Raw genomic sequence first — 15,869 nt, 5'->3', positions numbered from 1 at the left:
AAGTCAGTGGATCTCTGGTAGGTCACCACTTTGTACATTCAGTCTTGTGCTTCAGAGCTTGTATTACATCTAGAGCAGACTAGTAGATGTGGGAGCCAGAAGCAGCTGATTGTGATGGTGGCTGCCATCAAATATTGCAGATTTGGTGCCTAAAATCACAGTGTACAACAGCAGTGAGCACTGGTTCAGCTGTTCTTCCAGAGGAACCAGGTTTAGTTCCCATTACCCACGTAGAAGCTCACAACTCCAGTTCCAGGGACTCCAGCGCCCTCTTCTGGAATTTGCAGGCACCACACACACCATGGTACACAGACACACATGAAGGCAAAACTCCAGTACACATGGAATAAAATGACATTTCATTTATTGTTTTTTTTTTTATATTTATTTATTATGTGTACAATATTCTGTCTGTGTGTATGTCTGCAGGCCAGAAGAGGGCACCAGACCTCATTACAGATGGTTGTGAGCCACCATGTGGTTGCCGGGAATTGAACTCAGGACCTTTGGAAGAAGAGGCAATGCTCTTAACCACTGAGCCATCTCTCCAGCCCTCATTTATTGTTTTTAAAGAACAGTAAGGGATGAAAAGTTTGGACATTCAAAGATGAAGGCAGAAGGAAGAATACCAGTGTGGAAGCCATGAGCAACTGAGGCCACTACACAGGTCCCCTGTCCAGTTCCCCCGCCCCGCCTTTCTCCTGTCTTGAATCATGTAGGGAGGGAATGCCCTTATTTCTAGTATGTATTTTATCCCAGCTGATATTTTGCCCCCAGAGAAGTAGATTGGTCTGTATGTGCCAAATTGAGGGTTGCCACTTGGCGTTGCAAGTATCGACTTTGGAGCCCTCAAATGAAGAGCCTGCTTGTTTCCCATGCTACGTGCTGGCCTGCATGCGTGTGAGCACACTTTTTTCACAAAGGGTTCAGGCTGTATTAGTTTCCAGGCCTCCTTGCAGGCAGGCAGGCATGTTGGAGAAGATAGTGCAACACTTGATGACAGCCCAGATGCGCACACTGGAAATACTCCAAACGTGGGAGAGGGCTGGACCTCTGAAACAGAACAGCCTGACTGAACTCTAAAGCTGTTTCTGCTTCAGAGGACGGTCTCAGCCGAGGAAATGGCCCAGTGGCTAAAGTGCTTGCTATGGAAATACCACTGCCTGAGTTCAGAGTTCTACAGGGGTAGAAAGCCAGGCATGGCAATATGTACCCTGTCACCCCAGTTCTCAGAAGCAGGCTTCAGAGATGGGAGGATGCTAGGGTCCTGATGACCAGCAAGTCAAGCCAACGTAGTGAGCCCCAGGTTCAGTTAGAGACACTGTCTCCAAAAATATGGTGGAGAGCAATAATGGGAGACATCCAAAGTCTCTATCACATACACACACACACTTACACAGGCGCTAGCTATGGTTTCAAAGGCCAAATGGAGCAAAGGTATGGGATACTGGGTCAATTTTGAAGAGAGAGGAATCTGCGTATTTACAAAGACATGCAGCATACATCACTATCTTCCCTGACATCTATGGGGCTAAAAAGTGATTTTATATTTCCCCTCACATATGAGAACTCAGAAGTAATGTGGGCCTTCCCCTCAGTCTCCAGCCTCCACGATTGCATCTTGGTGTTCGCGGTTACGAACTGCTCGGACATGTAGCCACCTGTGTGTGTTCTCTTTTAGGTTGTCCTCCCAGTTGTCCGTTTGCCTTTTGGATTTGGGCCCTATCCACACACACGGCATTCATTAAGTGTGGTTTGCTGACACAACCTCCCGGTGCCAGTGCTTACAACCTGTGACAGACTAGGTTTCTGAGTCACATCCCACAGCTGGTTCATTTGACTAACATTCCTAGTCCATTTTCTGAATGCCGACTCTCATCTTTCCTACTCTGTAACCAGTAACTAGCATTCTGTTCCCCAAAAGAAGACCTGATATTTATTTCAGTGGAATTTTATCCTACAAAACCTGTAGGATGCCGGGCGGTGGTGGCGCACGCCTTTAATCCCAGCACTTGGGAGGCAGAGGCAGGCGGATCTCTGTGAGTTCGAGACCAGCCTGGTCTACAAGAGCTAGTTCCAGGACAGGCTCCAAAACCACAGAGAAACCCTGTCTCGAAAAAAGCAAAAAAAAAAAAAAAAAAAAAAAAAAAAAACCTGTGGGATTTCCTGGTTACCTCTTAATATATGTCTTTCACATTTTACTAAAAGACACATGGGATTTGTCTCAGCATTTTAGCCAAGTTGAGATTCACCTAGATACCGTAGTCTGGTCTGATGCACAAACGCTTCTCTCCATGTGTCTTTGGTCACCTCCCATCCATTCACTTTCTCTTCAGTGTGTTTAGTTACATGATCCTCAACCCACTTTAGTGGTCTTCTGCTTAAAACCGACCGCCTCCTGACCCCAGCTCACCTCCTGTGCGCTCTGCTGTTTTCCCCTCCGTAGCATGCACGTCGCCTGGCATCCCACGGTCACTCATCTTGCTGCCTTTCACCTCCTTTAGGATGAAAGATTTGCTGAGACAGCAGTTTTTGTCACTCTCTCTCCTGCTAGGCTCCATGTTTGTTCAAGAGTGTGGTTGGATGCAGCCTCTTACTGGCTAATTCTCACATCTAGGTTAACCCATTTCTCTTAATGTGTGTAGCACCAGTCTTACCGGGAAAGATTCAGCATGTCTGACCTGGCGGCTGGCTTCATCGCGTCTGCCCTGGAGAAGAGCGGCATGGCGTCTGTCTGAGGCGTCTTACCTCACTGCCTCTTCCTCCCAGCATTTTGTTCTGTTTACGCCACCCACCTATGTTCTGACCTATCGGGCCAAGCAGTTTCTTTATTAATTAACCAATGACCTTCCCACATCAATCACAGACGTGACAACAACCGCCTTTATCCAGTGAGCCATCTTGCCTTTCTGAAATTTTTATTTTATTCCAAATAAACACATGTTGATTATTTTGTGTTTCAGATAACTAGTTCACATACCCATTGATAAGCACTATGTGTGTGTGTGTATGTATGCATGCAGCACTTGAGATAGATAGGTAGATAGATAGATAGATAGATAGATAGATCAATATAGATATATATCTTCCCAGATACATACATATATGTGTATGAATATATGCACACATGCATATTCTGCAAAAATAATTCTTATAAATCGTTTTTACAAAATAATCACCTTCTTTACAAGAGAGATTGTCATTGTTCCAAACTGAGCTGGCATTTCTCTTTTGCTGGAGTGCAGGTCAACTCGTATGCAATAATGCTTCACACCAGCACCTCCAAACATTCAGAGGCATGCAGCAATATTAACTCTCATGCATGTGGGTCCCCTGCGGCTGGGCCTGGGTGGCTAACTCTGTCCTAAACATCTCTGACTCTCCTAAGATAGCTGACTAGTTTGAACCTGTTTTCCTCTGGCTATGGCAGGAGTATAAGAGAACAGATGGAAATACTTGAGGCCTAGGCTGGGAACTGGCATAAGCCAAAACAAACCATATAACCAAACCCACAGTCAAATTCCAGCAAGAATGCATGATGAGGCTTTCAGTTAGAGAAAATACAGTCACAGGATAAAGGGTAAAATCATGCACTCCATGAGGAATCGGGACCAGGGCTAATAAACAGCTTACCATTCCTTTGCCTTAGCAAGTTATTTTGAATATTTGTCATGATATAATAGTAACTATTTTAAGGTAGCTTTACTTTTTTAATAGCTAAGCTATGGATAAAATTAGAAGATCGGGTAGGTTTATCATTGCACAGGGAGGTAACTATTTAACCGTTTCACATAAAATAATCTTTTTCAACTGGGCAGTGGTAACACATGCCTTTAATCCCAGCACTGGGGAGAAAGAGAAAGGCAGATCTCTGTGAGTTTGAGGTCAGCTTGATCTATAGAGCTAGTTCCAGGATAGCTAGGGCTGTTACACAGAGGACCTGTCTCCAAAAAAAAAAAAAAAAAAAAAAAAAACAACAACAACAACAAAACCCAAACAAACAAAAATCCTATTTCTGGAAGAATTTGTTTAAGAATATAGTATTTAGTGCCCTGGTTCTCAACCTTCCTAGTGTTACAACCCTTTAGGTTCTCAGCCTTCCTAATGTGCGATCCATTAATACCATAAAATTATTTCATTGCTGCTTCATCACTGTAATTTTGCTACTGTTATGAATCATAATGTAAATATCTGTGCTTTCCAATGGTCTTAGGTGACCCCTTAGTAACCATTCAACTCCCAAAGGGTTCACAACCCACAGGTTGAGAACTACTGGCTTATTCGCATAGTGTTGAGATAAATGTCTTTCCTAGTTGACCATTTTGACATGATTAAGACTCATTTGAACATTTGGTTCGAAAACAATTTTTTTTTTTTTTGTGGTTGTTGCTTTTTTAAGACAAAAGTCTCTCCTCGTAGCCCTGTCTGTCCCAGAACTTACTATGTAGACCAGGGTGGCCTTGAACTCATAGAGATCTACTTGTCTCTGCCTCCTGAGAGGTAGGGTTAAAGGTGTGTACCATCATGCCCAGCTCTCTAAAATATTTGTAATAATAAATCCAATGTATTGTAATCATGTGCTATCAAAGGAGAAAGGGGGCCAGCACAGGCTCATGCTAAACTTTCTGCTAACTCTGGAAAATGTTCTTTCTGTGCAGATTCTTATTGCCAAGTCCCCTCTGGCTTCCTTCACCTCCTTCGTCTACACCATCAAGGGGGAAGGCCTGGTTCTCCAAGGTAAGATCCATCGGCTAAATGGTTTCCGTAAGCATGTTCTTCTCAGTGCTGCCCATAACCAGTGTCAAGCACTGCTTGGGTCCTTTTAGATGCTAGTTCAGACAATTCAAAGGCCAAGGTGAATTAGCTGGTAATTTTTTTAAAAAAAACTCTGATAAGATCAAGGGATTTGGCAAGTTGTAACAAGAATTTGACAGGAGGAAGGAAGAACGACAGGATCTATAACAGAATGGAAGGGCTGTTGTTTAGTGGTAGAATGCTCATTTCATTTATTTATTTTTTGCATTATAATGAACAAAACAAAAGGAAAAACAAATATAAAATCCTCCAAATGGGACAATAATAACAAAAATATGAGGGCTTAATTCATTAAGAGATCCTATAGACTAATATGAAATACAACCATAGATTCTTTATAGATATTAGATATATTGCTTATGTATGTATGTGTGTGTTTTCATGTATATGGTCAGGTGCCTGTGCATATTAAAACCTGAAGTTGACAGGTATCTTCCTCAATTACTGTCTATCTTATGTTTGAGGCTGGGGGCCCTTGCTGAACATAAAATTCTCCCTCCTGGAAGTAGAGCCAGCCAGCTTGCTTTAGGAAGTCTTCTTTCTCTGCCTCCTGTGTTGGGACTGTCAGTGGGCTGCCACAACCACCACCTTTTCACATGGGGTCTGGGGTTCTGAACTCTGGCCATCACACTTTCCCAGCAAGCGCCTGACCTGCTGAGTTGTATCCTCAGCCCCATAATGGTCTTGTAAATAACCAAATGACCGTCTCCTTTAAAGCAGGCATTTATCTCAGGAGAGTGTCAAGAACGCTTCTGATTGTTTGGGACAATTTGTCCCTGCCATGTCCTTTGCAGATCCTATGGTGTGAGCTGTGTACAAAGTTGTCAGTGCCAGCCTGGCAAAGATCAACACACAACCTGCGGGGCTGTGTGTGAGATTCCTGGAACCCCGCTTCCCTGTGCTGAAGTCCCAATGACATTTCTTCTAGTCTGTACTTTAGGACATCCTGGTCCTCGACTTGAAGGGAGCTGGGTTCTGGCTCAAAGCAGAACTCTACTAGGCCACTTGAATGGGGGGTTCGATCCTAGGTGCGCGGTGCCCTGGTTAGGAGAGGCTCTTGACATTGTCAGGCCCTTCCAGAAAATAGTTAACATACAAGGGTAAATTTAAGACGTAGACAATTCAGCCTCTCGAGCCAAGTGTCTAAAGCTGCTCTATGGGTTAAGAGTGCTCAGGATGCACATTTGTCGCCCACTGTCAGGCCAGAGACCCCACCCACAGGAGAGCATAGGTGAACATCTGCTCTGAACCAGAGAGCCTTTCCTATTGCTCTGCATGGCGGGAATGTCTTCCCTGCAGGGTTTTATGAACTAGGGTTTTCCCCCAGGTTTGTAAACCGGCTGCTTCAGGGTCCCCAAGGAGATCACTTCATCGCAGAGACCCAGCAGGGGCAGGATGGGGAGTTCCTGCTTCTGGATGAGGATCAGGCTGCAAGCCCTCCCTTTCTGCCCCCTCAAAAATATCTGCTCCTTAATGGACTCTGAAGCAGTGTGTTTGTTCGGCGCAGCTGAGTTCCCCAGCAGGAGACTCTCAGGTCCACAGAAATTTGGGGTAAGAACCACTGACCTTTGGCTCTTAGCCTTTGACTTATGCTATCCAAGTTCCTTGGTAAATATTTTTTTTTACAATTGCAAATATTGTTTTCTGACAAAGAAGCAGAGATTTTTAAGAGCAGATTAAGCAAAGCAAACAGCAGGCCCCTTTGTTACATACTCTCTGAGGGTGTATAACTAGTAAGCGATCAGAAAGCCGGGTTTGTGTTTGCCAGGGGCACAGGGTGGGTTTCCAGCGACTGCTGCATCTTTAGAGGCTGCCTGAGAAGATTAGTGCTCTAGTAAAGAGAAAGTTAAGATGAGGGTTTCAGAAAGTCTAGGGCAAATTGTAAGCCAAGAAGGCTCGAACTGAAAGCCTTGCTGTGAAGCGTTTCTTAGTTTGTCTAAAGTGGCTAACACCAGGAGCGTTTGCAGGGACAAGATTCCCTTGTCTGTTCATGCCTAAGATCACGATTCAGACAGAGAAGAGGGGATTATTAGAGAAGAGTAGAAACTGAATATGCACTTGGTGGGTGGAAGTCAAAAACCCACAGTAAGGCTGTCACAGACCCACCAACCTGAGTGAATCCACGCTTAAAACAAACAACAAGAAAGCCACACACAGCGGCAGCCATCTGTAATCACAGCAATCCTATGAAGAGATGAGAGGCAGAGGCAGGAGAATCACCCTGAAGCTGGTCTAGCCTGGAGTACTTGGCATGGCAGAGATAACAAGAGAGACCTGCATCTCAAAAGCTAGGTGGAGAGAAGCTGGAAAGATGACTGGGCGGTTAAAAGTGACCGCTGCTCTTGTAGAGAACCCAGGTGCGATTCCGGGCATTCTCTGGCAGCTCCAGGGGATCCTGTATCTCATCTGGCCTCTGTGGACACCAGGCACACATGTGGTGCACATACATGCTTGTGTTTGCAGGCAAAACCCTCTTACACATAAAGCCGAATCTAAAAAGAAAGAAGGAAAAACCAAGGTAGAAGAAGAGACCATGTCTCAAAAGTTGTTCTCTGACCTCCACATAAATGCTATGTCATGTATGTGCATGGGCGTGTGCATGCACACGCAATAATAGTCAATAATAATAAAGCAAAGAATAACTACAGAGAGCTGGAAACCAGCAAAGAAAGTGTGTTACTGAAGGGGACGGATCTCAAGCCATGTGTCCAGGAAAGAGAAAAATTCAAGAAAATATCACGACGCAAGGTCCCCAACCAATAAAAACATGCCCGGGGGAGAGACTTCAACCCCATATGCTAATTTCTATGCTGTTATCTTGGTTCTGCTCCCCGAAAAGCACTTCCCTATCTAGGGAACCGCCCCCCACCCCCCCACCCCACCCCCACTCCCCCCCCCCCCCCCCCCCCCCCCGCCATCAGCAATGCCTCTGAACACAACCTCACAAGGCCCTGCTTTCCTGCATGTGCTCCTGGGTCTTCTGGGGAGTGTGGGGTGGGGGCCACCAGAGCTGTTCTCCCCCCAGAAAATCAGGAGCCTCTTTTATTGGAAAGGACGCTTGGTTCTCAGTTCCAGCTCTGCCGTGAGTTTGAGAAAAGTCTCTGGAGCCCTAGGTTTAAGAACTGAACAGTAACCTGTTAGCTGGCTGTAGTGAAACTGATGGTGTATGAGCAATGCCAGCAAGAAAGGGAGGTAGGGAGAGGGGAGGAAGGGGAACTGGAACTTATCAGGTCAAATCACATGCACTGGATCCTTCCATGATATTTAGTCATTGGGTGTGCATATATGTACATGGTCAGTTTGCGTATGTAGATCACAGTAGCCTGTGGCAATCTCTAGGACCCTCCAGCCTTCCACTTCCCTGCTTCTCCTGGGAGACCTCATACTAACCCCTTACCTCTCTCCTCTCTCTGTATAGTCGTTCCCTTGAGACCACCACAGGCTGAAACACACAAGCGTCCCTTCCCTTCCCCCCATTCTTAGCAGATGAGCCTGCGGAAAGACCTGCATGTCCCCCAGGTTTGAAGCAGAGAGGCCTTGCTCCCTGGGTCACGATCCTGGAGAGGTACCAGGTTCCTGATGGGAGGGGCAGCTCTGACAGGCAAAATGAGCTTGGAGCTCCTGGTAGGGCCTGCAGCTCGCGCCTGCAGGACACCCAGAAAGGAGATTAGCTAGGAGGCTGGGGCAGGTCCTGGGCTACCACTAAGAGAAACAGGTGTCATTGTAGCTTGGGTAGCTTGACGTCAGCCTCTGGGAGAGAGCAAGCGAGCCAGAGAGCGAGCGGGGCTGTGCTGGAGTGGTGGGAAAGTGCCCTTAGCCCAGGCCGGCAGCTCTGGGGGTGGGGCTGTCAGTGACCGTGGGAATGGTCCCTCGGCGCCTTTTATCCTCCGCAAACCCCAAGGTTCCTAATACCTGAAGCTCTCTGAGTGCACAGCAGAGGGAGAGAATGAAAGGTGAGGGCAGAATGGGATTGAGCAGCTCCACAGGCCATTCCCCTCGCTGCTTCTCAAGGATTAGGATGCCGAGAGCGGGCGGCTACTGGGGGCCTGACTCTGGTCCCTCCCCTTTGTCTGCCGGGCTGGGAGGGACAATGAGAGGGCAGGCTGGAAAGACCAAGGGGCTCGGTAGAGATTTCTCAAGCTGCTTTTGAAACACTTGAAGGAGCCAGTCCATGCTATTGTTGTAGTAAAATAGAAAGCGGAACTATTCTTTAAAAAAAAAGAAAAAAAGAAAAGAAAAGAAAAAAGTAAAAGAAAGAAACGCACCCTCCCAGGCATCTTCAGGAGGCTGCTGGACTGAAGCCATTAACATGGTAATACCATCCTGTTTGCATCTTCTTTGTCTGCCCAACATTTGTCTGGGATTCTGCCTCTGCGCCAGGGCCCTAGACCCTGGAAATACTTAGGCCCCAAAGGAGAGGGAGCAAACCGCGTGGCCGCTGGCTTCCAAGTGGCCTGGCCTCTAGCAGGAGGCCAGGTGGAGTGAGGGGAAAGCTCAGCCCTTTGAACGACTGGAATGAGAACGTTGGGCATGGGAGCGAACTGTAAATCTAATTTTCCTTTCCCCGCCGCGAAGCCTTGTGGAAAAGCTTGCAAAGGGCCGAGTGAGGCAGAGAGGTGCCAGGACTGATGGCCAGGGAAAGGCAGCTGACTTTGGGGGTGGGTTTCATGGGGTGGCCCCCACCCAGAGCACTTGGCTGCGAAAGGCAAGGGAGAATTTGCAGGGAACCCCAACCCTCCCCAAGTCTCTCTGCTCATGCCTGTCATCTGAGTGCCACCAAGAAGAGAGCAGGGTGGGAAGCGGCCTGGGGTGCGTCGCTGATGCTGGGGGTGGGGGGCAGGAGAAGGCATCTGGCCCTCCTGGAACCAGTCCTGTTTTCTTGGGGCCTATGACTGGGTGAAGGAGCTTCCAAGGAGGAAGCTGGCCCAGAAAGTGGAGAGAATGGATGGCAAGGCCCGCTGTTTCTGCTTTGCCTTGTATTCTCCTTTGCTCAGGAATCCAGGAAGTGGTTTGGAAAACAGCAAACTGGGTTGTTTGAAGCAGGACAGACGACAGCTCCATTGCCCAGGAAGACAGAAACATGTGTGCCCTCCATTGTCTTCACAACACCAGGTTCTAGCGTGAGATGTTGGCTCTGGGCTCTGGGCTGTCCCGTACTAGTTTAGGTCTGAAGGAGCTGAGGTAGGCTGGGGTGCCTGAGAAGAGACTGAACCAGCCCAACACGGGTCCTGAGAAGGTGCTAGACCCAAAACTAGCTTCAGCCATTCACTCCCCAGGCTTGGATGAACTAGAAAATAAAGAAGCTATTTCTTTGGAGAACTGGACAGCTGTGTGACTCTGCTTTTAACATCAAAAACGCCTTGTTGAGCACCTTTGGGAGCTCCTGGGGAAAAACATTAATCTGCTCTGTGTGTCTGTCACAGACTTGGATTACATCCTCCAACCCCATCTTCTTAGTCCCAAGCCATTTGGGAGACAATATTGAAGAATTCTTTCCCCTGATACTGTCATGTGGGCTCGTTCCCTTCATTTGGAATCTATAGTCCAACCTCTCTCCCTCTCCCCCTCCCCCTCCCTCTCCCCCTCTCCCTCTCCTTCTCTCCTGGACTCAAAGTGACCCAGAAAGAAGTGTCTGCATGGTAAATCCATCCCACATACCTGGCACAGCTCAGCATTCATGTGTGACACCGGGCCAAGACCAAGAGTCCTGAGGTTCAGAGGAGCCTGTCACCATGTCCCTGCCCACCCCCATCCGTGCTGGTGCAGCCTCCAAAGGCTCCCCCAGGCCTCTTGGTGGCAGAGTCCCATCTGCTCTGTGCTCTTCTCTTTGGACATTTGTTCTGCATTTCCTTCCATGTTGCCTTTCACCACCTACCTTCCTTCCACTTGTGCCGTTGTTTTCCTCTGACCGTTAGCTTCAGGGAGCTTTCTCTTTGTCAATGCAGAACCCAGTGCCCTGCACACTGTAGGCAAGCGCTCTGTTACTGACCTCAGCCTGAGAACATTTTAATACAGAAGTCATAAAACATGGGCTGGAGAGATGGCTCAGTGGTTAAGGGTACAAGCTGCTCTTCCAGAGGTCCTGAGTTCAATTCCCAGCAACCACATGATGGCTTACAACCATCTATAATGAGATCTGGCTCCCTCTTCTGGCCTGTAGGCAAATACCCAGACAGATGCTGTATACATAATAAATAAATAAATCTTTAAAAAAAAAAAGAAGTCATAAAACATGAATTTTACATATGTAGTACCTAGAATTAGGTTTTAAAATTCCCACTGGTTTCATTTTTTTTTCAGTTATGGGAGAAGAACTTGACGAAGCTCAAGTCTCTAAAGCTAGTCCCAAAGCAACCCCTCCAACATGTCATCACTGTTTACAGGGTCAAAGCTCTCTCTCTCTCCACAGTGTCACACCTCCTCCCTAGCCATTCTTGAATGCTTTTCTGTCTAGATGTGAATCCACATGGAATGATTTCTTCCCGAGTATATTCTAGAAGTTTCGTAAGTACTTGATCATATACACTTCACAACTTTCCTTCTGTTATCTATCTTGTCTCTGCGATAAATCTACATACATAACTCGTGTTCTTTTGCTTCAGGGAACCATCCGCTGAAGCATCCCAACTCTCCTCTTTATGGACCTTTTTGTGAAGGTTTATTTATTTTCATTTTATGTACATATGTATCTGTGTACTGAATGCATGCCTGGTGCCCGAGGTGACCAGAAGAGTGGCAGATCCCTTGGAACTGGAGTGACCAGATGGGTGCTAGGAACCGAACCTGGGTCCTCGGCAAAAGCAGTAAGCACTTTTAATTGCTGAACCATTTCCTCAGTCACCACACCATTTATTTTTAAATTTTGAATATTTAGCGCAAAGGCTGTCTTTCCAGACCTTTTGATAAGCAGGTATGAGGCTTCTCTGGGAATGCACGAGAAGTGTGATGGCTTCCAGAGGCCCCACGTGCTGTTTCTCCTCTGCTTCCTCTCTGAAGAGGTTTCCCAGTTTACACTCCCTCTGAAGGTAGTGAGCCAGTTTCTGTGCAACTGTACATAACTGTGGGGGTCCTGCTGATTTCCCCAGACACGTTGTGTATCCCTGTCAACTCTGCCTTTAGAGTGCGAGCTTTTGTGTCCTCTAGCAAGATCCACACAGCGAGTGTGGGTCTCTGGTATCGACTTAGTAAGGTTATTGATGACAGTCACTCCTTGCCTCTAAAGTTAGCTGAGAAATGTGTAGTCTCACCCACCACTTCACCTTCAGGGAAGGAAACGGTCGTGTTCATTGCCCTCAGAGTGGGTCTGGAGCCCTTTCAAAGCACATAGACTGGGTCTGAGGTTTAAGGAACTCATTCATACCTTTGGACCCTCTCCCTTGCCACGGCAAGCCCTGAAGTCGCTTATTCCTCAAAATTGCTGGGCCTCTCTTGACATACTGCAGGTAAGTCCTGAATCTTGCATCTTGATAGTCTTGATATTCTATGCTAAAGGTTGCATCAGTCATACTGATATAAGGATGCCTTGAGAAATTCCCTGAGGGTAGTTGGGTTGTTTCTTTGCTGGGTGTAACTCGTAGGTAAACAGTGCCGCACATGCTGAGAACTCGCGCTTTCCCACACAGCACTGCAAGGATGAAGGGAAGGATGGGCTCAGAGCTGGCCTGTTTGTCTAGGGACCCAGCCTATTGACTTTCTTCTCCCTCACACCTCAGATATCATCATTGTCGTCTTAGCCCAGAATGGCTCAGCATCATGTCCTCCATCCAGGCAGCAGGATTTGGGTTTGAAAGGGAACGCGTTCCCCTTCCTTTAAGGGTAATTACCCAGAAGCTGCACACTTTATTTCTGCGTGCATGATGCTGGCAAGCTGTAGGTGAAATACGCAACAAGAAAATGTTATTCATCTGAGTGGTCATGTACCACTTAGTAACAAGGGGGCTCTCCTACCAGTACAGAAAGGTATTTCAAGGACACATCCCCTTCAGAGGTCAGTTACAGAGATTACGGATGCAATAGTACAGACCCTAGGGCTGTTACAGCCTTGAAATACGACATAAATTTTGAATGTATTAAAAATTCTTGGTCTCTTTCTCTTTGGTTCCAGAGACTGTAGCAGAAGAATAAAACACACAGCAGCACTCATTTACTCTATCGAGTATCAGATCAAAAATCCTGTCCCAACCCACCCCAGTCCAGAACAGAACCTCCTTTAAGTAGGAACTTCAGCATGCGTTCTACTAGATGTGGGGTATGGACTTGGGTCTGAAGTCACAGATTAAACACCCCCCCCCCAATTTATGTTTTCTTGTCTTCTCTTTTGTTTTCTGAAACACTGAACAAAATGCTAGATGAAATAAGGCTAGAGAAGAAAATTGTTTATTCTAAGACCTGGATTACCATTAGGCTATCTCCTCCTACAGAACCTGGAAGCCATTGGCAGAGTTAATAATTTGCGTTTGTTAGAATGCTCAAAAGATGTTAAATCAATTCAGGTGGTTGATCTTCTTTGAAAATTGCTTCCTAAAGGACTTAGTGTTCTTTCTAGAACATGATTTAAGCTCCATGATGGTTAGTTCTGTTCAGAACATACTAGCTGAGCATCTATTGTTTACCAAGCTGGGTGCCCTGTATTTAGAAGACATAGTGGGGAGGGGTCCCTTTTAGCTCAAAAGGAGATGTAGTTAGATAAGTTTAATCAAGAACAAACTAACACCTGTTCCAGAGGGATAAAGAAATAGATTCACTCCAGCTTGGGATGACTGGGCAAGGCGCCTGAGAACCTGGGGACTTGCAATGGATTCAGCTAGTTAATACTGACAAAAACCCGCATCCCATTGTCTCTTGACAGAGGCCCATTTCTTTTGCTGTTTGAGGATAGATTTGGGGGCACTGGGGGATGCTGATTAGTTCTGTCACCACGCTGGTTAGTGACAAACGTTGAATCGTGCTGACTAATGTGTTCTAAATGGATTGACTCAACAATAAAGGGAACGCTGGGAGTCAAGAGTTCAGGTCGTGAATCTCGCCCACGTGATGAAATGCAGATCATTCTCATCTTCCTCCTCTTTCTGGTTTTTTCTTTTTTTCTTTCTGTTTTGTTTGTTTTTATTTTGTTTTCTTTGTTTTTTGTTTGGTTTTTTGTTTGATTGCTCTTTGGCTTTGGTCAATTAAAATGTGTTCATCTTGAGCATCTGGTAAGTTACCTTGACTGGTAAGAGCTTTCCAGACCTTAGGGGGATAGGAATGCTGAGCAGCTACCAGGAAGACTTACTTATGCCACCTTACTTAGTTTTTCCTTATACGCCATGCCAAATCAGACCGTCCATCACACAGACGCTGCTCCCGAGCCGTGTGAACCTTGCCGTTCCTCACATATGCCATGAGACCCAACAAAGGGTGAACTGCGCTCACAAAATCCTCTGACAAATAGAGGAGCTTTTGAAAAATCTTCCATCTACCTACTGGGGCTTCTGTGCCTCTGGACAACAAATGTCACCACAAAACTAAGCGCTCGCATTGCACACATAGCTCTTTCTCTCTTTTGACATCTCCCCAGCGAGACTGCTTGAGAACCTGGCCTTCCACGTCCAGATGTTTACTGAATTCTGAAGGCCCCCCAAAGGGCCCAAATTCTTTTGTTGCTCTTCAAATCATTTCCCACAGAGACTGACCAATGTCCTGAAGGAGCCCTTCAATAGAGAGGATAAATGAAGGCAGATGAAGACATGACCCCCCGAGGCTTACCCGCATCCACTCTAACAAAGGGCCTGAGGCACAACCTTGTAAGGAGTGTTTTGGTCAGCAACATCCCTATGAGAGGCCAAGTCTCCCCCACAGGGCTGTTTTCAATAGCTATCATCATAGTGGAAGTCCTGGGCATTTGTTAAGGGTTGTGGTTTGCTAGGTGTAGCATAAAACATCTGGGCCTTTGTGAGGGTTTCCTGAGGCTACAGATGGCAGCTGGCTTTCTCAGAGAAAACTTGGGGGTAACAAAAACCCAAAGAGGGGCTCCTGTGTCTTTGGATGGTCCTTTCCCACCCAGTACAGACTTCCCCTTTTGTATGTGACTCTTGGGAGTCAAGCCAGAGTTGCTGGACCTTAACCCTGGCTGGGCTGTCTCTGGGTATCTCTGGAATATGCCAGAGTTGGCTCTGGGGGAGGGGGATGTTGCTACAGGAAATGCTTTATTTAGATTACTAATAGGAAGTTAGTATATTTCATGAAATTTTCTTTTTAACTTTCCTTTTCTTTCTCTCTCTCTCTCTCTCTCCCTTTCCTTTTAGGCCAAGAGAGGCCGTAGGGATACTGTGACCTTTGTCTAGAGCTGATGGGGGTGTGATTTGTGAAATGAAACAAGACCAAGACGGGTGCTGCCTGCAAAAAGGAAACGGAAGCCAACATAAAGAGGATTAATTGGTTGATTGCCATTGAGATGGCAACTGTGATTTCAGACCCAGAAGGGAAGGTGAAGATGAAGAAGGCTTTGTTTGGTCTCTAGATGTGGGGGGCTAGGGGCTGTACCACGGTGGGGTATCAGCAGCCATAATAATAATTTGCACTTACATAACACCTTTCACCCATGCACCTCAAAGCGGTTTAACCACATTAATTAATTAAACCCCGCAATCCCCCTGGGGAGAGGAGGAGAAGGACTAACAAGATTTGTAATTACAGAAGGGAACATTTCCGAATAAAGTATTGTCCAGCAAATAAAAAGAATAGGTGCAAAAGAATTGGGGTCTCCAAAGAGTAACTGATTCACAACTGAAAGCGTGGAACCATGGGGGACACTGGAGGCGGGCATGGAGGTGGGGGTCTGCTCTTGTGTCAGAGGGAGGTCGATGGCCTCAGAACTCACTGACAGGCTCGGATCCAGCACCGAAGCCAAGCATGCATGGTATTAGTGTTGTTTGGAAGGTCATTAGTGGCGTAACTATTGTAAGTATAAATTCACGTTCCACTGGTATATTGTGTATAGCCTTGCAGAACAAAGAGTGAGATTCTTGCAGAATTTAATAAAGGATGAAGTGATTTCTTTAGAGGTGAAGCCCAGA

General features: G+C 46.5%; 1 protein-coding gene across 1 annotated transcript in view; it reads left to right on the top strand.

Moving 5' to 3' along the window:
- The window catches only part of Rad51b (RAD51 paralog B), a 504,429-nt gene extending 488,916 nt beyond the window's left edge, over nucleotides 1-15,513 (top strand). Inside the window, exons 10-11 of the mRNA XM_057782601.1 lie at nucleotides 4,659-4,737; nucleotides 15,099-15,513. Coding sequence (XP_057638584.1) covers nucleotides 4,659-4,737; nucleotides 15,099-15,115 — 96 coding nt within the window. The 3' untranslated portion in view covers nucleotides 15,116-15,513. The remainder of the gene's footprint in view (nucleotides 1-4,658; nucleotides 4,738-15,098) is intronic.
- Nucleotides 15,514-15,869: the final 356 nt, after the last annotated feature.

This window comes from Chionomys nivalis, chromosome 10 (genome assembly GCF_950005125.1).
Source record: "Chionomys nivalis chromosome 10, mChiNiv1.1, whole genome shotgun sequence".
NCBI classification, from domain to species: domain Eukaryota; kingdom Metazoa; phylum Chordata; class Mammalia; order Rodentia; family Cricetidae; genus Chionomys; species Chionomys nivalis.
Note: the sequence above shows the minus strand (reverse complement) of the source record. Positions and strands in the feature narration are given on the sequence as shown.